The sequence below is a fragment of the Portunus trituberculatus genome, chromosome 42, assembly GCF_017591435.1.
Source record: "Portunus trituberculatus isolate SZX2019 chromosome 42, ASM1759143v1, whole genome shotgun sequence".
Lineage (NCBI taxonomy): Eukaryota > Metazoa > Arthropoda > Malacostraca > Decapoda > Portunidae > Portunus > Portunus trituberculatus.
The window spans coordinates 24852827-24877826 of NC_059296.1; the positions used below are offsets into that span (position 1 = coordinate 24852827).

The following is a 25000-nucleotide window of genomic DNA, read 5'->3' on the forward strand; positions in this document are numbered from 1 at the left end:
TCTCTGCATGAAGGGATGTTTACGAGTGTGTGTGTGTGTGTGTGTGTGTGTGTGTGTGTGTGTGTGTGTGTGTGTGTGTGTGTGTGTGTGTGTGTGTGTGTGTGTGTGTGTGTGTGTGTGTGTGTGTGTGTGTGTGTGTGTGTGTGTGTGTGTGCGTTTTGTGTGTGTATGTGTGTACAAATATACCTTATGTATACTCTATTCTAGCCTATACACTAACTGTAAACTTCTGTGTGTGTGTGTGTGTGTGTGTGTGTGTGTGTGTGTGTGTGTGTGTGTGTGTGTGTGTGTGTGTGTGTGTGTGTGTGTGTGTGTGTGTGTGTGTGTGTGTGTGTGTGTGTGTGTGTGTGTGTGTGTGTGTGTGTGTGTGTGTGTGTGTGAATGCATGAAAATATACGTATACACACCATCATACGACCACTAAAATAACTTTACTTTTGCCTCGTTGCGTGTGTGCAGGCCGACCCACACCTACTGTCATGTGGTTCGTGAACGAGGAGGCTTGGCAGGCGCCGGTCACCCAGGAGGCGCCAGGAGTGATCAGCGCCACCCTCACCTTGCCGCAGCTCACACGCCGCCACCTCCACGCCGTGTTCGAGTGTAGAGCCTTCAACTTCAATGGCTCCATGCCCGCCACAGCCACCGCCACCCTCGACATGAACTGTGAGTGTGAACATCGCTTTCTCTCTCTCTCTCTCTCTCTCTCTCTCTCTCTCTCTCTCTCTCTCTCTCTCTCTCTCTCTCTCTCTCTCTTGGTCGTATCTTTCCATCGATTCTTCCTTGATTTTTTTTACCTTATTCGTGTTGTTGTTGTTTTTTTCTTTGCCTTTTTGACTAGGAATTTTTTTTTTTTTTTTTTTGTTCTCTATGTATATTTTTTGCTCTTAATTAATTTATGTATTTATTTATTTATTTATTTACATTTCTTTTCATCTCCATTTGCATTACAATTTTACCACTTCCTTTTTCTCCTTTTCCTCATCCTGTTTATTCCTTGTGCTATTTAGTTCTCATTTTTTTTTCTTTCTCTGTGTTTAGATTCCTTTTACCTATTTCTTTTTTTTTCTTTCTCTTTCCTTTTTTGCCTTTGTCTTTCTTGTTTTTTTCATAATTTGATATTTATTCCCCCTTCAAACTTTTTGTTCTTTTCTTTTGTTCTTGTTTTATCTTCTATTTATTCATCTTTTTCTTCTTCTTACTCCTCTCTTTCTTCTTCTTCTTCTTCTTCTTCTTTTTCTTCTTCTTCTTCTTCTTCTTCTTTTCATCTTTCTCTTCTTTTTCTTTTTTCTTCTTTTTCCGGATAGTATACATTTAAGTGGATTTAGCAGTGATTGTTTTCAGCATTTACTTTTTGCAATTTATTTTTGCATCTTTAAAAGGTAAAAAAAGAATGTCATCTTCCCTCTTTTCTTAAATGTAATCTTATGAAGAAAACGGTCAGTGCCTCTTTTCTCGATGGCTCTTTTGTTTATCCCAAGAATGTGAATCAAAGGCACACGGGATGGTATGCGTCAGAGAGAGAGAGAGAGAGAGAGAGAGAGAGAGAGAGAGAGAGAGAGGGCTAGGGGAAGTCCGGGCGTATGTGTGTGGGATTACGTGTGACTGTGTGTGTGTGTGTGTGTGTGTGTGTGTGTGTGTGTGTGTGTGTGTGTGTGTGTGTGTGTGTGTGTGTGTTGTGGCATCCAGGGGTTCATCAGCTTCGCAGTACCTCAGGGACAGGGGGAAGGCAGGAACACAGCTGGGAGGCACCGGTGGTCGTGGCCAAGAGGAATCTCTGGTGATCAATGGATCTTTATTTAGTGACCAAGGCAGATTTGTTTCCTTATACCTATTACTCCATGAAATCAGAAAGGAAATTGTGTGTGTGTGTATGTCTTGTGGTTTCTTCTCCCAACCTGAGCCGCTTTGAAGAAAAAGAAGATAAATAATAAACAGATAAATCGGTAAATCTGAAGTTGGCGATGTTGGAAGGTAAAGGGAAAGTGAGTTACTTCAAACTAGAAGCGTGCTATAAAAGTGAAGAAAAAAGAAAGAAAAAAAATTACCTAAATATCTAAAGCAGAAAAAAAAGAGGATTTTCTGTGGAATTCCACACCTTCACAAGAAAAAAGAAGATATATGTATGTATAAATGTATCTATTGGCCACCTGTGAATTGAATGTAGGACGTGTCGTGTTAAGCTTTCTTTTTCTGACGTTCTCTCTTCAATAACCCAACTTCCATATCAGTTCCATCGAAGAGTTATTGGCGTGGATTCATAGGCTTACATATTGATATTTCTCTTCTTTCCTCTGCGCTGTAAACCTATGCCGTGTCTTTTTGCGTACGCCTTGTTAGTGAAACCCGGGCAATATTACATTATGTTTATATTACGGATTCCACTGTGCACGGGGAGCTGGATATTAGCATTCCGTCGAGCGGGAGTTCGGTTATTGTATCCAAACTTCTAATGAAATGTGGTAGCGGAGAGACTGTGTGGCTGGCTCGCTGGCTGGAGGGAGAAACGAAATGGAATATGATGAAAGCAGGAGGAAGTAAGTAATGGAAATAACTTATACTATCAGTAAAAGCGACTCGGAAGAAAAAAAACAGAATCCAGTGCTCTTTGCAATGAGAAGAATGTAATTAGTGTAAAAAAAAAACAGGGGCGGGAAAATAGTGAAAGAGGCAGTTCCCAGTATTCGTGAATGAGAGAGTGGGAAGAGTTAGGCACGTCTTGAGTCTTGGAGTGCAACGGAGTTAATGAAGCAACACCTGTTTTGACGTAATGAGACCCAGATAAATGAAAGAGAGAGAGAGAGAGAGAGAGAGAGAGAGAGAGAGAGAGAGAGAGAGAGAGAGAGATACAAACAGACGCACAGACAGACCAACAGACAAAGAGGAATACACATACACCATTGATTTACGAGCTTACGAGGGGAACGGAAAAAAAGAAAATAGATAACCAGACAGACTGACAGACAGACAGATATACATACATACTAGATACATGCACAAACTGTCAGACATAACATAGACAGACGGAAAGACACGGGAAACACACACACACACACACACACACACACACACACACACACACACACACACACACACACACACACACACACACACACACACACACACACACACACACACAAACTTTATTTGTTGCCTATCAATAGCTTGTGATAGGGTCTGGAACAAAGCTGTGATCTCAGAACTGCCCCCTATGGTTTCAATCTTCTCTGCAACTTTATCTTAAGTTTCCTCTCCGACCGTGTTATTGCTGCTGTGGTAGAAGGTCACTTTTCTTCTAGATCAATTAACAGTGGTGTTCCTCAGGATTCTGTTCTGTCACCCACTCTCTTCCTATTATTCATTAATGATCTTAACCAAACTTCTTGCCCTATCCACTCCTACGCTGATGATACCACCTCTCCACGTCTTTTCAGAGACGACCAACCCTTCAAAAAGTTAACAGTTCCCACAGAAATGCCACAGAACGCCTGACATTTTTTTTTTAAGATATCTTAGTGGAACAGAGGAAATTTATTCATTGCCTTAAAAACTCAATTCCTCCATCTATCAACTCGACACAACCTTCCAGACAACTATCCCCTCCTCTCCAATGACTCTCAACTGTCCCACTCTTCCACACTGAATATTCTGGGTCTATCCTTTTCTTATAGACTAAACTGGAAACTTCACATCTCATCTCTTGCTGAAACAACTTCTATGAAGTTATCCATTCTAATGCGTCTCCACCAGTTTTTTTTCACTCCTTATCCCCCCAACTGCTAACTCTGTACAAGGGCGTTATCCGCCCATGTTTGGAGCACTTTACGTTTGCATGTTGGGCAGGGGTGTTCCACTCACACAGTTTTATTAGATAAGGTGGAATCAAAAGCTTTTCGTCTTATCAACTCCATTTTCTCTGACTGACTGTCTTCAGCCTCTTCCTCTCCACCGGAATGTTGCATCTCTTGGTATCTTCTAACGCTATTTTCATGCTAACTGTTCTTCTCATCTTGCTAAATAAATGTATGCTTTCTCTCCTCCTACGGCCTCACTGCACTAGGCTTTCCTCTCACCGTCATTTTATCCAAGTCTTTAATGCAAGAGTTAACCTGTATTCTCAGTCATTCATACCTTTGTCTGGTAAACTCTGGGACTCCCTGCCTGCTTTTGTATTTCTAACATCCTGTAACTTTACTTCGTTTAAGAGTGAGGTATCAAGACATTTATTCCTTTCTTTTGGATAACTCTTAAGGACCTGCAAGGGAACTGGCAACTAAGTGAGCCTTTTTTTTTTATATATTTTCTTGTCCTTGGCTTACTTTCCTTTCTTACATACTACACATATTCACACACACACACACACACACACACACACACACACACACACTTGAATTACGAAATCATAAAATAAAATCATAAAAAGAAAGTAACCAAGGTGCCGTCATGACCTAGATTTCCCCTCAGGTAGTTCAGGTAGGTGACACTCCACGTTTCTCTCGCCCCGAATTAAGCAGACTTTGTGAGCCATCAATTAAGTGCCTCCTTGCGGTCCGTTTCCACCTGATCACAATGAACGGCCGTAACTGTGCCGGGCCCCGCACACCTGAGGGCGCCAAGGCAAGGTATTGTGGCCGTAAGTCGAGGAGTTACATTTATTTTCATTTAATCTCATCCCTCGAGGTTAAATCACTTAAATTTATTACTGTAAGAAATAAGGGAATACGGGACGTTTTGTTTAGTTTGAGAGTAAGGTCTTGTGTGTGTGTGTGTGTGTGTGTGTGTGTGTGTGTGTGTGTGTGTGTGTGTGTGTGTGTGTTTGACATTAAGGTATTCGTTGTTAAGAAAAATAAAGAACTAACTGTTAGTATAATTTATTTGTTGTTAATGCGTGAAACACACACACACACACACACACACACACACACACACACACACACACACACACACACCCCACCACCACCACCACCATCATCTTGGAAGAACAATTCCACCACACTCGAAAATGCTCTCCTCACTCTTCCGTCCCGCAGCCATTCTATCCTGCCTCGCCCGGAGCATTGCCACCTTCTCACGCTCACCCTCACGCCCAGCCAGTACACGTGCCCTTCCATTCTACACGCCGGAACGCCCCGCCGCGAACGACCTCCTCCATCATCACCCCTTTAATATTTCGCACTCCCTCCAGCGAACGTTACACTATTTACATGGTGGAAGCTTAACCGTAGTTGCCTCAGGGAACGTAAAACAGTCACGGGGAAAGTGGTATCAAAGTAAACACAAAGATTGTATTGATGTTGGCCTCTCTTTCCGGTGTGTGTTTGCGTCTGTTGTGTGTGTGTGTGTGTGTGTGTGTGTGTGTGTGTGTGTGTGTGTGTGTGTGTGTGTGTTTCTTGCTCTCTCTCAGACTTCACACGCGAGTATTTTGTTTTCCTGCATATCCAAAACACATACTCGCGCTGTCCTGTTCATCCTTTTCGTATGTTGTTTCCTGATTTCCGTGTCTGCTCTCTCTCTCTCTCTCTCTCTCTCTCTCTCTCTCTCTCTCTCTCTCTCTCTCTCTCTCTCTCTCTCTCTCTCTCTCTCTCTCTCTTTCAAATTCTTCGTTTCCACTTCCACCTTCTTCTCTGTCTCCTTTACCAGTGTCTCCTCCACATCCTCGCTCCTTCGCTCCGCTCCCCTTCCCCTCCGTGGCTCGCGAAGTCTAATCCCAATTCGTCTTCCACATTGTCACCTCACTGTAAGTCAGTGAAGAGCTTCAATAGTGTTTGATTGTGTTGAGTCCCCAGTGATGCTGGGGGAGAGAGAGAGAGAGAGAGAGAGAGAGAGAGAGAGAGAGAGAGAGAGAGAGAGAGAGAGAGAGAGAGAGAGAGAGAGAGAGAGAGAGCGAGTGAGAGTGAAAGTGAATGTGTGTGTGTGTGTGTGTGTGTGTGTGTGTGTGTGTGTGTGTGTGTGTGTGTGTGTGTGTGTGCGTAATTCACCTCGGTCGCCTGCTGGTCATCCAGCCAATCTTCCCCATTACGGAGCGAGCTCAGAGCTCATAGACCGATCTTCGTTTAGGACTGAGACCACGACACACAACACACCGGGAAAGCGAGGCCACAACCCCTCGAGTTACATTCCGTACCTATTTACTGCTAGGTGAACAGGGGCCACACATTAAGAGGCTTGCCCATTTGCCTCGCCGCTTCCCTGGACTCGAACCCGGCCCTCGCGATTGTGAGTCGAGCGTGCTAACAATTACACTACGCGGTGTGTGTGGGGGTGTGTGTGTGTGTGTGTGTGTGTGTGTGTGTGTGTGTGTGTGTGTGTGTGTGTGTTATTTTAGATAAATATATTGAACAAATAAATATACAAGTAAAGAAGTATGGAAAGATCGAACGACAACTAAACCTATACCGTTGCACAGACAGAATGATCGATAATCAGATATATATATATATATATATATATATATATATATATATATATATATATATATATATATATATATATATATATATATATATATATATATATATATATATATATATATATATATATATATATATAGAGAGAGAGAGAGAGAGAGAGAGAGAGAGAGAGAGAGAGAGAGAGAGAGAGAGAGAGAGAGAGACGGACATATGGAGAGATGGAAGAAGAATGAGTGACTTAGATGCAAACAGATAAAGTGACTGACACATAGATAAATATACAGATGAACACACACACACACACACACACACACACACACACACACACACACACACAAACACGTACGCCAAATAAGAGAGTAATTCACTAACTGCACAGCTTTACGCTTCACTGTATATAAATCCAGACCAAACAGATTTCTCCTCCCATTGAAGTTGTCTGGCCTTAAATCCAATTACAGAAGTTACTTTCCACTCGATCTGGCGGCTCATGCTCGCGCTAGGCAGCTGGAGGAAGGAAGGTCATTGCTGTGTGACCAGGGAGGTGCTCTAAAGTATTAATTGTAACGGATAGGCAAGTTTTTAATCCTGCAGTGATTTGTATATGTATAGATTTATCGCTATGGAGTTATTATTAATTTGTGTTATTTTTTTATTACATTCAGGCGTCAAAAAGCATAATCCTTTCATCTGTTTATTGGATACATAATCCTTGCTTTGTGTTCAAAAGCACTCGATTGTCTCCGTTGATTTTTTATTAATATTTAATATTTAATTTAAGTATACTACAGAGGACTAGGTCACTGCTGCCCCCCCCCTCTCCCACACACAGACACTGACATACAAACTTGGTAGAGAACCCTTGCTTGTTCCCTTGTGCCTCGTGTTTATCAAGGTACAAACTGTGTCCGGGCCTCCTCCTGGTGGACTTAGCCTTAGGGGGCGTGTCTGTCTCACAGAGAACCAGGAAGACGCCGCTACTTGGAAGGCGGATTGGTTTTAAGGGGATGGGGAAACGGTGTAGGAGAGGTGGGCGGTGTGTGTGTGTGTGTGTGTGTGTGTGTGTGTGTGTGTGTGTGTGTGTGTGTGTGTGTGTGTGTGTGTGTGTGTGTTTGTAGGAAAGGAGGGGGAAAACGGTGTGTGACAAGACCTGGTGAGTTTGTGCAAAGGAGATGGTGTGTGTGTGTGTGTGTGTGTGTGTGTGTGTGTGTGTGTGTGTGTGTGTGTGTGTGTGTGTGTGTGTGTGTGTGTGTGTGTGTGTGTGTCTGTCTGTCTGTCTGTGTGTGTGTGTGTGTGTGTGTGTGTGTGTGTGTGTGTGTGTGTGTGTGTGTGTGTGTGTGTGTGTGTTTGTGTGTGTGTTTGTGTGTGTGTGTGTGTGTGTGTGTATTTGGCATTGAGATCACGAACACACTGTCTGGTATTGTAGTGGAAAGCTGTTTAGTTTAAGTTGGCGGCGTGGCAAGTCAGTTGTGGTGCCGGTATTAGTGGTGGTGGACGTGGTGGTGGTGGTGGTGATGGTAGTGGTGGTAGTAGTATTGGGTTTGCTAATTGCCTTGTGGTTCTGTTAGTGGAAGGAGTGGTAAGGGGTTGGTGGGGTTGGCGGCAGTAATTGTGGTGGGCTTCTTGCTGTCCCCGTTGCTACTGTTGTTGTTGTTGATGTTTCACTTGACAATAATTGTTATAGCAGAAAGTCGAGCAGGTATCGTAACAGTAAATGCATAATAATTTATGTTTGTTTTACAAGAAATGTATTCCTGCTTTTATGACCCCCCAAAAAATAATGACACTGGGAGAACTGCAACTTTACACAAGATTTATAAAAAAAAATACAATGGACTAAAGAATAAAACAAGAGAAAAAAAAATGTAATCAAAAGCTCCGAAACACACACACACACACACACACACACACACACACACACACACACACACACACACACACACACACACACACAGAGAGAGAGAGAGAGAGAGAGAGAGAGAGAGAGAGAGAGAGAGAGAGAGGACGTTAAGTATTATTCTTAGTGAACCTTGACCTTTATCAGTGAGAGTTATGAAGCATCCAGAGAAGGAAAAAAACATTCATAAAAAGGCAGGTTTTTATCTTTTATTTTTCCATTCTTTCAACAGGAGCACTCCAGACCTAAGAAGTAACTACCTACGGCTGGTATTTTTTTCTTTGTCCTTATTTTTTTTTCTTCATAACAAATACAATTTTATAACTTTGAAACAATACCTACACCACACAAAGCCTTTAAAAACAGCTACCACCCACGTCTCTCTCCTTTTTCCTCCTCTTTCTGTTCCTCCGTCTTCATTCTCATACTCATCTTTGTCGTCGTCATTCTACCTCTCCTCCTCCTCCTCCTCCTCCTCCTCCTCACATCCCCAATAACCCTTATCGTATGTCCCGGTTGCTCCCTCTTCTACCTCCCCTTTCCCCAAGCCGCACTCCCCACCCTTCCTCCCTTACCGTGGCCACTAGACAACAACACTGTGTACTAATTGAGACTCCAGCCTCAGCCTCTCATCTCCTCTCCCTCCCGCTCTCTCTTCTACTCTTTCTTCCCGCTCTCTTATTTGGTCTCTTCCTCCCTCTTCTCTTTTTTCTTGTGTTCTTCTTTGTGCATCTATTTGTCTGACGTTGTTTTATCGACTTTTTTTTTTTTTTTTTGGTTATTTTACTTGTTTTTTTTTTTTTTCTTTTCTCTATTTCTTGTTTTGTTTATAGGTAAGTTAGTGTTTTTATATATCTGTATCACGTTTCTTTCCTTTTTCGTATATAATTTTTTTTTCTTAGGCGTGAAAAAAATAAATGACAAAAGTGTGTGAAGAGAAAAGCTTTCTCATTTGTTGCTGTCCACCTAAAAAAAAAGAGAAAAAAAAGTTTATTAGAAAAGTTCCAAACGCGTTAGCCAATATAGTGCCAGAGGTCCCTTGATATTCTTCTCTCGAAACTGTTCAAGTCGTGGGAGAAAGAAATATAGAGTGTTCAAGGGCCTACCAGTGAAGGGAATGAAAGAGTAAAGGCCTTGGTCAACTCCCGCATTAGTGAGGTGCATAGAATAAAGGTAAGGTTGAGTAAGAAGTCTTGTCCTAATTATCTTCTCCTTATTTCTTGTTCTCGTCCTTTCCTTCCCTTTATTTGCCGCATTCTGTAGTTTGTTTTCGTAATTTAGTATTCCCGTTCTTTTTTCTCATTTCTTATCTCTTCTGTTACGTTGATTTTCTTTATCCAGATATTTTTCATTCTCTCTCTCTCTCTCTCTCTCTCTCTCTCTCTCTCTCTCTCTCTCTCTCTCTCTCTCTCTCTCTCTCTCTCTCTCTCTCTCTCTCTCTCTCTCTCTCTCTCTCTCTCTCTCTCTCTCTCTCTCTCTCTCTCTATTTGTCTTTTGTTTCATATATGTTCTTCTCAATCTCATTCTTGTATTAATTCTCTTTTGCTTTCCTCTGTGATTAAGTTCCTCCATTTCTCATAACTAATTTACGTATTCTTCATTTGCTCAGTGTATTCGTCCTGCAGATTTATTTCCTTTCCTTTTTCTTTTACTCTCAATCATTCACTCATTCTATCATTTCCTATTCATTTTTCCTTTCATCACTTCACCCTACCTACTTATACACATTTTTTTCTTCGTCCTTACCGTTCTTGTTCCCTTCTTTTCTTTATCTGAGTCCTTCACGGCACCACCAGCCCTGGATCCTCCCCCTCCTCCTATTCCTCCTCCTCCTGTCCTGCTCGTCTTGTTTTTGCCACCAAGGACACAGTGCGGTGGTCGTCTGAATTCTTGTTTCGCGTCGTTACACTGTGTTTCAGCTTTAGTTAGTGGTCGTAATTCCCGTCCTTATTGTGTGTTGTAGCTGTCGAAATACTGGCTTTCCCGTGCTCGTTGTCCTGTGTTGTTGATAATTGCCTCGCTGATTACGTTTACACATTTATTCTTTCTAATTGTTACGTGTGTTTGCGTTTCGCTTTTTCTTCATTCGTGTAGCAGGCGTGATTAGAGGAGAGATTGTTGTCCAGCCATGTTAGTTAGGAAATTTTGTTTTTCTTTCTCTTTTTTTTCCGGAAGATTGAAGGGCAAAGAAACGGCTGGAGGCGAAAACGGACAGGGAACTGCGTAGGAAGGACGAGCTGGAAAGAAATTGTGGGGGAAGGAATTCAATGGCGAGATAAAAAACAAAGAAATAGTCACGTAATGTTAGAATGGAAGAATAACATAACTAACATTTAAATTATCACAATAAAACTCACACAAACCTTAGAAAAAAAATAACGTTATCCTTATTAAACTCTACTCCAAACTACTTAGCAGTGTTTTAAATGTTGCCTGTCCATCAGCAGTATAGAACCACCGCCACCGCCACCGCCTCTGCCTCTGTTTCTGCTATTCTGGGCGAGCATTCTCATGGGGGTGTCTTTCCTTGTCCGGCAAATCAACGACGCTTCTTCACCAATTAGCGAACGCCAAGCCAGCAGAACCGAGGGCGGACCTGCAATTGGACCTGCCCAGTGTATACCTTGGATGTGTGTGTGTGTGTGTGTGTGTGTGTGTGTGTGTGTTATCTTGCTCTGTTAGCTTGGATTTGTCTTGCTAACATCCATTCATTTCACGTGCTCGGTTTTCCTTGCGGATCTGTGATATGATGTTTGGCCGAACGGAGTGTTTGCCTAAGGAACCTTTCGCGTATGTAACTGTGTAATGTTCAGTTATTCATTAGATTTATGATGTATCTTTTCTTTTAGGGAAACACTCTCTCTCTCTCTCTCTCTCTCTCTCTCTCTCTCTCTCTCTCTCTCTCTCTCTCTCTCTCTCTCTCTCTCTCTCTCTCTCTCTCTCTCTCTCTCTCTCTCTCTCTCTCTCTCTCTCTCTCTCTCTCTCTACGTGGGTGGTGCGCCCGTCTTCAAAGGACTGGACGTGATTCTTTTTTTTTTGCTGCAGCGAGTGTTCAAACAAGACAGTGACAAAGAAAATCCATGGTCACTACGGCAGACGCTGTGCTTGCTCAACCTGTGGCTTGTATGTGAACACTAATGCCAGAATTTTCGGGACCATAAACTTAAAAGAGAAGATGAATGACCTCATATGTTTTCCTGATGTACTGCTACTGTCACTGCAACAGCTGCCATTCTTGCTTTTGATGATATTTGAAGTGGCAGAAAAGACTTGTATTTTTAGCTCTTAAGCCGAAGCTCCGTCACCAGCGAGATGTACGAATAGGTCACACATTTCTCTCGGCTCCGCTTCCTTTACCGCTGCGGTCGATATTCACTCAATAAGTGACATCGATACATTGTTCTTTGAGGTTTAAGTGGTTCTGATGAATAGGTGCCGCCTATCTTAAGCCAAGGTGATAGAGTATAGGTGAAGCGGGTGTATGGAAGAGCGTTCCTTCCGCCTTTTATCTCCGCACACTCGCTTCATTCTCTGTTCTAAATCCCCACAGCAGCGTTCGTGGCGCCTCGCTGCTCCTCACTGACACCAGGCGCTGATGAAGTGTAGTGAGGCACGTGTCCGCCAAGCAGTCATCACGAGAGCATAGTACCTGGTAATTGCCATTGATTTGCATAAGAAATGAACCAAATTGGTCCGCCTGAAAGGAAGGAATTCTGCCTCTGACAGCTGGCGGAGAGAAAAGCTGTTCTCGCAGAGCAAGGTTCCCCACTGCGCACGTCCAGAGGGAGGCGATGTTAGCATGTTGATTGTAAATAGTAATTCACACTCATATAATGTGATTTAATATTACTTTAAAGTTCCGTTTTGCGGCAGCCGTGGAGAAGGAAGAAGTGAAGGAGTCATGAAAGCTCGACCTTCCACACGCGAGTCTTGCCGCCTGAATGTCCATGCCTCGGCCTAAACTTGAGGTTATTGGCGCCGCCGGCCAGGCAGACCGACATCCATCTGCAGATGACCGAGAGGCCGTCTGTTGGAGAAGGCGCTCTTCTGAAGGTTCTAATCAAATATTTGAGTCCATCTCGTCCTGTGATGGCTGGGGACCTCCAGACTGGCATTGGAATAGCCATTAGGAAACTCAGGAGGAGGATACGGCGTAAAAAAAGAACGTATCTAGAGGATGAGTGGCTTTCAGGGAAGTGGTGAACTATTTACGGCAGCGGCAGCGAGAGTGGTGTGGGCTGCCGGGGGGAGAAGAGTCCCCTGCGTCAAGAGCTAAATTTGCAAGTCTGGAGTCGTCGGGGTGTCCTGAGTCTCGCTGGAAAGAGGAAGAGGTTGGCATGAGGACGACGCCACTTTTCCAGACTTTCTATATTGTCCATCAGTTTATAATATTATTTTTGTTATTGTTTTTTTTCCTATTTTGTCTTGTCTTTCTCTCTCAGGTCTTAGTAGAGAAAGACGCCTTTGGTAACCACAGAGGAAATTGTTCTCATTGTTATGTTACCACACCATTTTTTCTGTTCATTTCATAATAGAAATTAAAATAACATCTTATTGTCTAAAGATTTACCGTCCATGATAAAGGTAACGCACATCTCGCCTGCTTTTTCCTTTTTCTCAGCAAAATAACGTCAGTCTTTATATCTGAAATTTAATCTTAACCACAAATTTGGATGCGTTTGTAAAGCATACTTAAAGATAATAGTTGTATATTTACTGGTCACCCTTAACGTATCATAGCTGAGCACCAAAACAAAATGGTGCCCTCTCATCACAAGTCCTTTCAAGGCAGCTTCCCATGTGGGCGAGAGTGGCGCCACTTGTGTATATGGAACGAGGTCTATTTCAGAACACCCCACTTACTCAAGATGACAAGAGTCTTGACAAACAAGGAGGAGAAACGTCCCAATAATTATGTTTACTGATTTAATTAGCGTTTGTGTAGGCTCGGTTCCTTCCTCTCCTCCCCGTATCGCGTGCCGCTAGTGGACCAGGCAGCCTCTGTGCACCGAAAAGAACCAACAATTGTGTGCGAGGAGCTTTATTCAGACTCCATTGTTGTAAATAGCCCGCATACATTGTTACTATTACTCCCATAACCTGGCTACTAATGGAAGGAGTGTGCTCGTGCCTCACCCTCGCTTTGTTTGCTAGGATGTGAAGTCTTTATTAACGTGCAGCGGTGGTAGCTGGATTAGTAGCAAAAGAGGCAGTGGCAGTGGCAATAGTAGTGAGGGTTACTGGTGTGATGCTTGCAATGAGGATGATATTCAAAGTTGGTGGTGACAGTTTTGTTACTCTATTATTCAGAACAGTTTGGTGTGTTGAGTTGATGGTAGAAGAAAGGGTAGCAATGGTAGCAGTTATGGTAGTGGGAGCGAGTGTGGGTTTGCTGGCAGTGAAAGAAAGAAGAGAAGTAGAGTTAGGGGAGCCAGCTAAGGAAAGGGTGGCCGAAATTAAATCTCTGTTAAATGGGGTGGGATGCAAGGTTAAACTCAGGTGTTCTTCCTCATTAAGGACAGGTTCAGGTGTGCGCTAATGCCCCGGTGCAGCAATATCCAGGTGTTTTAATTGTGCGGGAAAGGTGAGTCCAGGGCGCCACTCGGTCATCAAGGCGTGCTCACTCGACAAAATGAGGCCGAGAGTGTTGAAATGAAGTGAATGAATCTGTATCGGATTTTTTCTCGTGAAAGACTCTCTCTCTCTCTCTCTCTCTCTCTCTCTCTCTCTCTCTCTCTCTCTCTCTCTCTCTCTCTCTCTCTCTCTCTCTCTCTCTCTCTCTCTCTGAAAATCTCCATTCTCTCATCTCGCTCGCCAGTCTGCAGTAGCCCCTCCTCCTCCACCTCCTCTTCCTCCTCCTCCTCCTCCTCCTCCTCCTCCTCCTCCTCCTCCTCCTCCTCCTCCTCCTCCTCCTCCTCCTCCTCCTCCTCCTCCTTCTCCTCCTCTTCCTCATCCTCCTCCTCCAGTGAATAACTCATCTTTAACCCTTCCTTTCTTTCTTCCTTATCTTGCCCTTCATCAGCCTTCCTCACCCCCAGACCCTATTACCCTCCTTCATCACACTCCTCTCTCCTTCCCTCTCTCCCTTCGCTGCATCTCACCATGCTCCCCTTCCCCGCAAAACAGCCTCTATCCAAAATTAAGAGAGTTGGGTGAAAGCGGCTCAAAGCAAAACCTGACGAGTGTGGACAAGGATACAGAGAGATAGATAGAGCGAGAGAGAGAGAGAGAGAGAGAGAGAGAGAGAGAGAGAGAGAGAGAGAGAGAGAGAGGGAGTGGGAGTGGGTGTGGGTGTGGGGAGGAGGGTGATGGACGTTCAATAATTCAGTTTGATTCCGGAATTCCCAAGACGTGATTCTTAACACCGGATACATGATCTGAGTCCAAACGTCATCACCACCACCACCAACGTCTTACTTTCCTTTCTTTCCTCCTCTTTCTCCTCCTCCTCCTCCTCCTCCTCCTCCTCCTCCTCCTCTTCCTCCTCCTCCTCCTCCTCCTCCTCCTCCTCCTCCACCTCCTCCTCCTCCTCCTCCTCCTCCTCCTCCTCCTCCTCCTCCTCCTCCTCTTCCTCCTTCTCTTTGTGATCTCATTCTTCTTTCTTCATCTTTCTTCATTCTCCTTCCTTCTCTCTTATCTTCTTTAGCTTCATTTTCTTGTTTGCTTCACCTCTTATTTTTCTTGCTCCGTGTTTTCTTTATTTTTCTCTTCTCCTCCTCCTCCTCCTCCTCCTCCTCCTCCTGCTCCTTCTCCTCCTCCTCCAGCTCCGCCCTCTTTCTTATTTTCTTTTTATTGTTATTTCTTTTTTTTTTCTTTTTCTTCTTCTACTTTTTTCTTCTTCTTTTTCTTTTTCCTTCTGGTCTTCTTGTTCTTGTTGTTGTTGTTTTGGGTGGTACTGGTGGTGGTGGTGGGACTGGTGTCCTTATTATTCTTCTTTCTCTTTTTTCTTCTTCTTCTTCTTCTTCTTCTTCTTCTTCTTCTTCTTCTTCTTCTTTTCTTCTTTTCCTCCTCCTCCTCCTCCTCCCTCCTCCTCCTCCTCCTCGTCCTCCTCTATTTTTTTCTCATATCCTCTTATCCTACTTTCCGTAATCCCTCTTTCTTCCCATCCACTGTCATTTATTTTTTTATATTGCAACTTTCTTACGCCATCCATAACTTCTTTTGTCCTCTCTCTCTCTCTCTCTCTCTCTCTCTCTCTCTCTCTCTCTCTCTCTCTCTCTCTCTCTCTCTCTCTCTCTCTCTCTCTCTCTCTCTCTCTCTCTCTCTCTCTCTCTCTCTCTCTCTCTCTCTCTCTCTCTCTCTCTCTCTCTCTCTCTCTCTCTCTCTCTCTCTCTCCCGTGTTTTCGTTCTCTTCCTTGTTATTACGTAAGGTAGTTTTTGTTCCACTTCCATTGTCTTTTGCTTCTACAAAACACCATTATTTTTTTTCTACCATGTTATTTCGTTTCCGTGTTTTCAATTCTTCCTTCTTTCCATCTTCTTTGTTCGTCACTGGCAGTCTATTTTCACTCTTCTTATTTTCCTTTTATTTACTTTTGCCGCCTGTTTCCACTTTCTTCTCTGCTTGTTTTAGCTTGTTTCCTCTTTTTGTTCTTTTATTTATACATTTTTCTCAATTTTTTTCTTTTTGTTTTACTAACTAGTTTTTTTCTTTGTTTTATCTTATTTCTGTCTTTGTCCTGCTCTCCTTCGTCCTTCTTTTCCCAATTTTCTCCCTCTTTGCTCTATTCTCCATTCTCTTTCTTCTATTTTTCCTCCTAATCTTCTTCCTATCTTTTCTTCATTTTACATTATTCCGTTTTACTCTCGTTTCTTTCTTCCTCCTCTTATCTTCGTCTTTCCATAGACTGATCTTCTTCACTTCCTCCTCCTTTCTCTCTTCCTTACATTATTTTCTCTCTTTACTGTTTCCCTCCTTCTTCCTCCTATAAATTCCTCTATCTTTTTATCCTTCCCCTCGTTCTTATTTTCTCTTTTCCTCCACTCATTTCCTTTACTCATTCTCCGCTTTATATTCTCTGCTTCCCTACTCCCTTCTTCCCTCTTCCATTTTCTCTCCCTGTTCCTAGCTCCATTCCTCATCTTTTTTTTATCTTTTTTCCTTCTTTTACCTCTTCTTTGTCCTCTTATTGCCTTTCCTCCCTCATTATTTTCCAAACCTCTCTCTGCCCTAGACATTCCTTCATCCTTTCTCCATTCTCCCTTTTTCTTCTATTCTTCCCCTTTACCTCTTGCTCTTATTTCCTCTCCTTCGTGTTGTATTCGCTTTGCCTCCCATCCTGCTCGGTCCCACTGGGTTATGAGAGGCCGGCACGGAAGTCTCAGATTAGGGAAAGTCTAGTACCGTTTTGTCTTATCTCGAATATGCGCCTCCCAACCGCCCTGCCCAACTCCTGCCCCACCCCGTCCTGCCATTGCCTCTCCTGCTCCTACTCTCCCCAAAAAAAAAAGGCTTGCACCCTCCTCTGAGTTATACCTACTCTTGGTTTCGTCTCTCTCTCTCTCTCTCTCTCTCTCTCTCTCTCTCTCTCTCTCTCTCTCTCTCTCTCTCTCTCTCTCTCTCTCTCTCTCTCTCTCTCTCTCTCTCTCTCTCTCTCTCTCTCTCTCTCTAACTATCTCCAACATGAGAGAAAAGAAAGAATCCATTTTCTGCACTCGTACAAGATTTCATTTTCCTCGGACTCCTACAGCGCCCATCACTGTCTGGCACACTCTTTCCATCCCCGCCGCAGCCTTCACCTCACACTCACGCCTCCTCAGCACCCGTCATAGCGCGCTCCGTCTCCGCCACCCCCAGAAGGAACCACATCCATTAGCGCGACGCACGGCCAGGTGAGCCAGGTGTGTCCCATCGGCTGGAATATCCTCCGCTGCCGCCAAATTCGTGTCATAAATTTTACTTTGTGTCGCTCTAATGAGACGTCAGCTTGTCCACAGGGGATTTGAACGGTCTTGCAACTCCGACGGGGAGCGGCAGGCTCCCGGGCGGTCCCGGTGCGCGGCAGAGGAAATTTTTGAGGGATTTTTAAAGAATTCTCCTTGTAAGACTGTGCCATTTTTTGGCTCTCCGAGGAAGAGGAAGAAAAGATGAGTGGGATTTTTTTTTTTTTGGGGGTTCCTTGCAAATGTTTGCGTCGCGTGGAGGCATTTAGGGTGTATGGCAGCGTCAAATCAATAAAAAAAAAAAATCGTCTTGCAACACAAGGGGTACGCACGCTGCGAAACTGTGACTTACTTATTGTTGTCCTCAGTGTGTCGTGATGATTTGTCATCATAACTTGGAAGTGACCTCAAGGAGGCTTTTACTTCCAAGTTACGTTGATATATTTCCGTTTGATATTGAGGATATATTGACGCTTTTCATCAAAAGACAAGTTGCCCTCCTACCTGGACAAGTGTGACCAATAACATTATTGACTAATGACATCTCCCTTTGACGTGGAGTTTCCAGACACCTTGGAGAGGCGAGCAAAACACTTCACATAACCTAATGACGGGAATATGAATAATCGTTAGACGGGATGCCACCCACAGATGCTCAGACAAACATGTGTGTACCCGTTTCAGGATGCTTTGTTTAATTTTATTCTTTTCGTTTGTAGCTAAAAAATAGTGATATTCAATCAACATCTTGGAATTAAGCCTATGGAAAGAGACTCTTTAACTTTGTTGATTGGAAGGTATTGTATCTGTAAACTTAATGGAATAAGATATCTTAAGCCCAAGTTTCTCTTGTAGTTCTTTCATGTTTGAAACTTCTTAGCTTACTAGTCCCGCTAACCGAACAAACTTTAATGATGTCCTCCCTTAATGCTCAAAAGATTTAACAACATGGTCAATTTTACATTGAATTAATCGGAAAGAGTTGTAACTGATTACATTACTTCATTCTTAAAGTATTTGGACGATTTTACAAATTGTGTTTTTATTACTGCTAACTACTACTACTTCTATTACTACTACTACTACTACTACTACTACTGCTACCGCTACTACTACTACTACTACTACTACTACTAATAATAATAATAATAATAATAATAATAATAATAATGCTACTGTTGCTGCTGCTGCTGCTGCTGCTGTTGCTGCTGCACTACTGCTACTACTGCTACTGCTACTGCTACTGCTGCTGCTGCTGCTGCTGCTGCTACTGCTACTGCACCACTGCCACTGCTGCTGCTGCACCACCACCACTGCTGCTGCTGCTACTACTGCTGCTGCTGCTGCTGCCAGTGCCACCACCACTGCTACTGCTGCTGCTGCTACTGCTGCCACTGCTACTGCTGCTACTGCTGCTATTGCTAAAGATGATGATGATAATAATGAAAAATAATAATATAATTATAACAATAATAATAATAATAATAATAATAATAATAGTAATAATAATGATAATAACAATAATGATAATAATAATAATAATAATAATAATAATAATAATAATAATAATAATGTTAATAATAATGATAATAATAATAAAAATATTAATAATAATAATAATAATAATAATAATAATAATAATAATAATAATGATAATAACAATGATAATAATAATAATAAAATAATAATAGTAATAATGATATTAATGATAATTGTAATAATATTAATAGTTATAATAATGTTAAGAATTGTAATATTGATAGTGACAAAAAAGATAATACAACAGCAACAATTACTACTACTACTACTACTACTATTACTACTACTTACTACTACTACTACTACTACTACTAGTACTGCTACTGTAGTTGCGGCTGCTGTCACCACCACCACTGCTACTACTTCTACTGCTACTACTTCTACTACTACTACTTTTACTTTTACTTCTACTTCTGCTTCTACTATTTCTACTATTACTTCGTCTACTACTTCTACCACTGCTACTACTACTACTACTACTACTACTACTACTACTACTACTACTACTGTTTTATTCATGACTAAATCAATCATGTTTTTGCTGCCTTGCTCAGTCACCTGCTAATAGTCTATTTCCCGCCACACATTAATTGCCAGTAGATATAAATGAAACACACAAGAAATTTGTAGACATTCTTGTTTTTAATAGAGGAAAATATAAAGACGATAGAAAATTATATAGATAGACCAATTCTTATTTTTGGTTCCGTTTCCATTGTGAGAATGTTTGAGGGAAATCAGTGCTTCCTCTCATTGTTAATACCGTACGATTTGCTGAAGAGTGCTGGTTAGTGAGAGTGAATGAATCAGCATGCAATTCTATTCGTCATTACTTCCCCCGACAATCTTTGATAAATTAATTCAATACCAGGGACACACACACACACACACACACACACACACACACACACACACACACACACACACACACACACACACACACACACACACACACACACCATAAATTAAAAGACTAATTAACAATGAAGATAAGAGAAAAGTAAAAGACTCATATGTGGGTGCGTCTGCTTACGTGTGTGTGTGTGTGTGTGTGTGTGTGTGTGTGTGTTTCACTGTTTGATCTGCTGCAGTCTCTGACGAGACAGCCAGACGTTACCCTACGGAACGAGCTGGTGGTGTGTGCCTGAGACCAGGCACACACCACACACCGGGACAACAAGGTCACAACTCCTCGATTTACATCCCATACCTACTCACTGCTAGGTGAACAGGGGCTACACGTGAAAGGAGACACACCCAAATATCTCCACCCGGCCGGGGAATCGAACCCCGGTCCTCAGGCTTGTGAAGCCAGCGCTCTAACCACTGAGCTACCGGGCGTGTGTGTGTGTGTGTGTGTGTGTCCACGTCTTGCGTCTCAGGGGGTGTCGTGTCTCCTGGTCGACCATAATTGCATAGCATAACTGGAATGTCTTCATAATGTGAGAAATTCCCTTAGAAGTTAATTAGAGAGCTTGTCATACGGACCTCGAAGAATCCTCTACGACATGACTCCAGTCTCGGTGTAACGTGTGAATATAATTAGTTCTCATTACCTACCACTGACGCCACACTCCACCTCACCTCTCGCTCCTTTATCTCCGTCTGTGTTGCTGCTCTCTCTCTCTCTCTCTCTCTCTCTCTCTCTCTCTCTCTCTCTCTCTCTCTCTCTCTCTCTCTCTCTCTCTCTCTCTCTCTCTCTCTCTCTCTCTCTCTCTCTCTCTCTCTCTCTCTCTCTCTCCGCACACACACACACACTGGTATTTACAAAGATGTACATTGTATTTTCATATATATAGTTTCTTCTGATAGTGATAAAAGGGTAATTGAGATCTTGTGATAGAATACAAAACAGAAAGGAAAAATAAATCTACACTTTGATTTTTTTTCGTCTCTTTGAATTGATCGTCTTCCAATACTTAATACTTTCCATTTCACCATCTCCTCAATACGATATATTTTCAATTACAAAGGTTGATGTAAAACTGTCCAGATAAGTCTACGTAATATTTCCTATTTCTTTCAAATGATATGGTAAGAATAGCAACTTTGAAATAACCACCAAACACTCTTGTTCTACCATTGACGAAATTATATATATTTATTTATTTTTAACAAGCACAAAAAGATAACGTAAGATTTATCTCTTTTTCATTCAAAGTCCCCATTTTTTTAGAATATATACATAATACACTGAGCCTTTATTTTTTTATTGAGGTATAAAGTAGTCCACTGAAATTTATGTTAATAAATTATCTGACAATAACAAAATTGAAGGCTTACAATGACGAGTGATGGAACTCTGATAATAAGAAGTATTGTGTTCTACAATGTCTTACAGGGCCGCTTTTATTTAATCTCTAAATGAATTGGTTGAAGGTACACACTTTTCGTCTTTTGTGTGATCACAGTTTTTCATTGATTTGGATGTTATGTAACTAACAAATCACCATTTAGGATTGTTAAGTTTGCACTGAATAAAGCTTAAATATAGATCAAATATTGCGCGTGCGCACACACACACACACACACACACACACACACACACACACACACACACACACACACACACACACACACAAACAAACATGAATTAATTCTGTTTTTGTTAAGAATTATTATTCCAGACAAATTTACTAGTATATGAAGAACAGACTTCTTTCTAATCTACCATCTCTGGAGACAGACTATCATTTTATCATTAAAGTATATTCTTCTTGGCAAACGAAATCTTTCTTTTGAATTAGTTTAGAGGTCTGGCATGTGCTACAGATACTGGAAGCCGAAATTGAATATTAGGGATTTATAGCCCACGAAACCCGACGCGTCTCGTCTACCCAGGAACATGTCCTCGTTGTGAATAAGTGACGGCAGGAAGCGTCGTCATCACACATACATCACTTGGCATTCATAGTAACGTTCTGGAATGATACAACGGTGTTTTCATTCAGAATATCGGAAGAGTGGGTAGCCGTAGCTCATGCATTGTTTATCTTCTCAAAGCACTCCTTAATTCTTTCCGCACATCTACGGCATATTAGATTGAGATGAATTACTTTAATGTTAATGGTGATGCGAATTGACATTTATGAAAATAGGAAACTAATCTGGAAGTGCAGAAATTACCCTAATTAACTCGTAGACCTTTGAATTAATCTAGAATTAAAAATAGCTTAATAGATAATGTCCCACATAAATCATTACGGAAAGAAGTCAAAGTGGAAGGTCTCAGGCTGCGATGATGGCTTTATTTTATCTTTTTTATGTTTTATTATCAATCAATCGTCTTTTCTCGTGATGATTGACAGATTGCTTTTTCATATCTTAAGTTTGATCTCTCTCTCTCTCTCTCTCTCTCTCTCTCTCTCTCTCTCTCTCTCTCTCTCTCTCTCTCTCTCTCTCTCTCTCTCTCTCTCTCTCTCTCTCTCTCTCTCTCTCTCTCTCTCTCTCTCCCCAACGATCCACAAACTTATTTCTCATCTACCTTGCCGCACCAGGCTATCTAACCTTTGTCACTTCTCGCTTGTCCTTTCATGCTAATGAATTCTTCATGAGGCGGTGGCATAGTGGATAAGGTGGTGAACGTGGGATCGGACAGACGTCCACGCGTAGGTTCGAATCCCACCACGTACAGCCTTAAAAAAAACTTTGCCATTTGTCGAGTGGTTCAAAGTTACCTACACATCACCATGATACCCAGGTTCTAGGTGGTTACACTCAAGATGAGCTTGGGCGGTGATAATGGCCCTAATATGGGTACCACTATAAATAAAATTGCCTGCGCCACTAATGGGCGGAAGCTGAACAGCGCTTCCCATACACTCTTCAAGTGTGCCTACAGGCACTATAGGCCTTACCGTAAAAAAAAAAAAAAAAAAATGAGTCATGGGAACCTTAGAAAGTTACCACATTCCGCCAGGTTAACATTTAGGATTCTAAAATTTGCAGATCAATCCTTTTTTAAAGATGCATTATGTACAGGTAGTTTTTTAAGTGTCCTTTCTCTCCCTTTGTGTCAAATGCAAACTTGAAAGAGATCAGTAGGTGGGGTCACTTGGGAGAGATGCCTGTCACTCACTCTTGTACATGAATAGTTGAACCTTACAGTAAACAAATTGAGTGTTAGAGTAACATCGGCAAAGTAAATTGGTAAAATAAGATACATAAAGATACATAAGATACATGTTTGTGGGGGTTCCGCTCAAACAGCTTTATTAGATAGGGTGGAATCAAAAGCTTTTCGTCTCATCAACTCCCCTCCTCTGACTGACTGTCTTCAGCCTCTTTCTCACCGCCGAAATGTTGCATCCCTTTCTATCTTTTATTGCTATTTTCATGCTAACTGCTCTGTTGATCTTGCTAACTGCATGCCTCCTCTCCTCCTGCGGCCTCGTTGCACAAGGCTTTCTTCTTCTTCTCATCCCTATTCTGTCCAATCCTCTAATACAAGAGTTAACCAGTATTCTCATTCATTCACACTTTTCACTGGTAAACTCTGGAACTCCCTGCCTGTTTCTGTATTACCATCTTCCTACGACTTAACTTCTTTTAAGAGAGAGGTGTCGAGACATTTGTCCCTGAATTTTGACTATTTCTAGTCTTTTACGGAGACTACAATTCCAGTAGACCTTTTTTTTCTGATATTCATTTTTATGCCTTTGGTAGTTCTCCCTCTTACATAAAATAAAAGACGATTTTTGCATATTGTAAAGGAGGTTGGCTAAACATTACTCTGAATTAAAGTACAAGTAAAAAAGAAATTCAGTAATTTGCCGCATCCAATAAAGTTATTCAAAGGTTACCAATCAGGCTGACCAAATTAGTTCCGGGAATTCCTTGGTGTTTTGTTTACAGAGCTAAGCAGTGATATAAGATTTTCATTGGGATGGCTCAGAATAAACAGACAGGTGAAAGAAATAAGTGAGGTCAGGTTGATGATCATTTTCCTGAAGTTAAACCAGAGATGTTGACAATGATGAGAACACCATCGCTTACTCTTGTATCACATTCCTGATCTCACTGTACATATTAATAAAGGCTGCACACTAAGTGCAATTAACGGAAATACCATCCATCCACAATTGCTCCTATCACAACCACACATCTCCAGGTACACGTATCCCACACAGCAACAAACACCTTAGCCTTACTTTTAACCAATGAAGATATCGTTACTTATATCACCAACACACGGCAGCATAGCATTAGAATCTCTTATAGAGCAAATAACATCCATTCAGACAACCACCTACCACAACCAAATGTCTCCAGTGCCACGCATCCCACACAGCCACAAACACCTCAACCTTACTTAACCAATAAAGACATCGTTACTTATATCACCAACACACGGCAGCATAACATTACAATCTCCTGTAGCGGAAAGAACATTAATCCTCACCACACCTGCCACAACCACACATCACATCCCGCGCAGCCAGAAATAACTTAGCCTCACTTTTAACCAATGAAGACATCGTTGTTTATATCACTAACATACTGCAGCATAGCATTACAATCTCCTGTAGCGGAAAGAACATCATTCCTTACCAACACCTGCAACAACCACCCATCTCCAGGTCCTTGCATCCCACGCAGACATGAACATAGCCTTCCTGCTCCGCACCTCGGCCAATATCTTGCAGCGCCCCTCATGTCCCCTCTCTAACCACCCAGCAATTCCACGTACTCCTTCCTACACATCACCCAGCCCGTGCCTCTCATCCCTCTCCTCTATCTTGTCTCGGCCTCTGCACTTCACTCACTTGGTTTCCATTTTACTCGACCACGTTCTGAAAACCTTTGGATCTAGTGTCAGGTTTTTTATAGTTTTATTTCGTTTTTGTTTTATTATTTTCTTTCAAACGTTCTATCCGAAATATTTAGTGTCAGGATTTTTATAGTTTTATTTCGTTTTTGTTTTATTATTTTCTTTCAAACGTTCTATCCGAAATATTTATATGTATTTTATTTTCTTATTTTATTTTTATACGGTGAGAATTGATGTCGCTTGCTTTTTTTTTACCTTTTTTTCGTAGATCTACGTGTATTTATTATTATTATTTGTTTGTTTTCAATAATGCGGTATTTTATTGGATTTTGTTTCAATATTTTGCGCTTGCATCAAAACTTTAAACCTTTTTTTTCTCTTCTACTGGAGTCTTGTTCGTATCTTTTTTCTTTGCGCTTTTTTATTATTTCTTTTTTTTTTAGAGAGATTTATTTTCTTTTCTAAACATTTCTTCTTTCCCTGTTTTTCTTTTCCTTGTTCCAC

At 41.8% G+C, this 25000-nt stretch overlaps 1 protein-coding gene across 4 annotated transcripts in view; it reads left to right on the forward strand.

Moving 5' to 3' along the window:
- Window positions 1–25000, forward strand: part of LOC123517629 (nephrin-like) — a 779174-nt gene that overhangs the window by 552929 nt on the left and 201245 nt on the right. For all 4 annotated transcript variants that reach the window (XM_045277924.1, XM_045277926.1, XM_045277928.1 and 1 more), the window contains exon 5: window positions 460–663. In XM_045277924.1, coding sequence (XP_045133859.1) covers window positions 460–663 — 204 coding nt within the window. The remainder of the gene's footprint in view (window positions 1–459; window positions 664–25000) is intronic.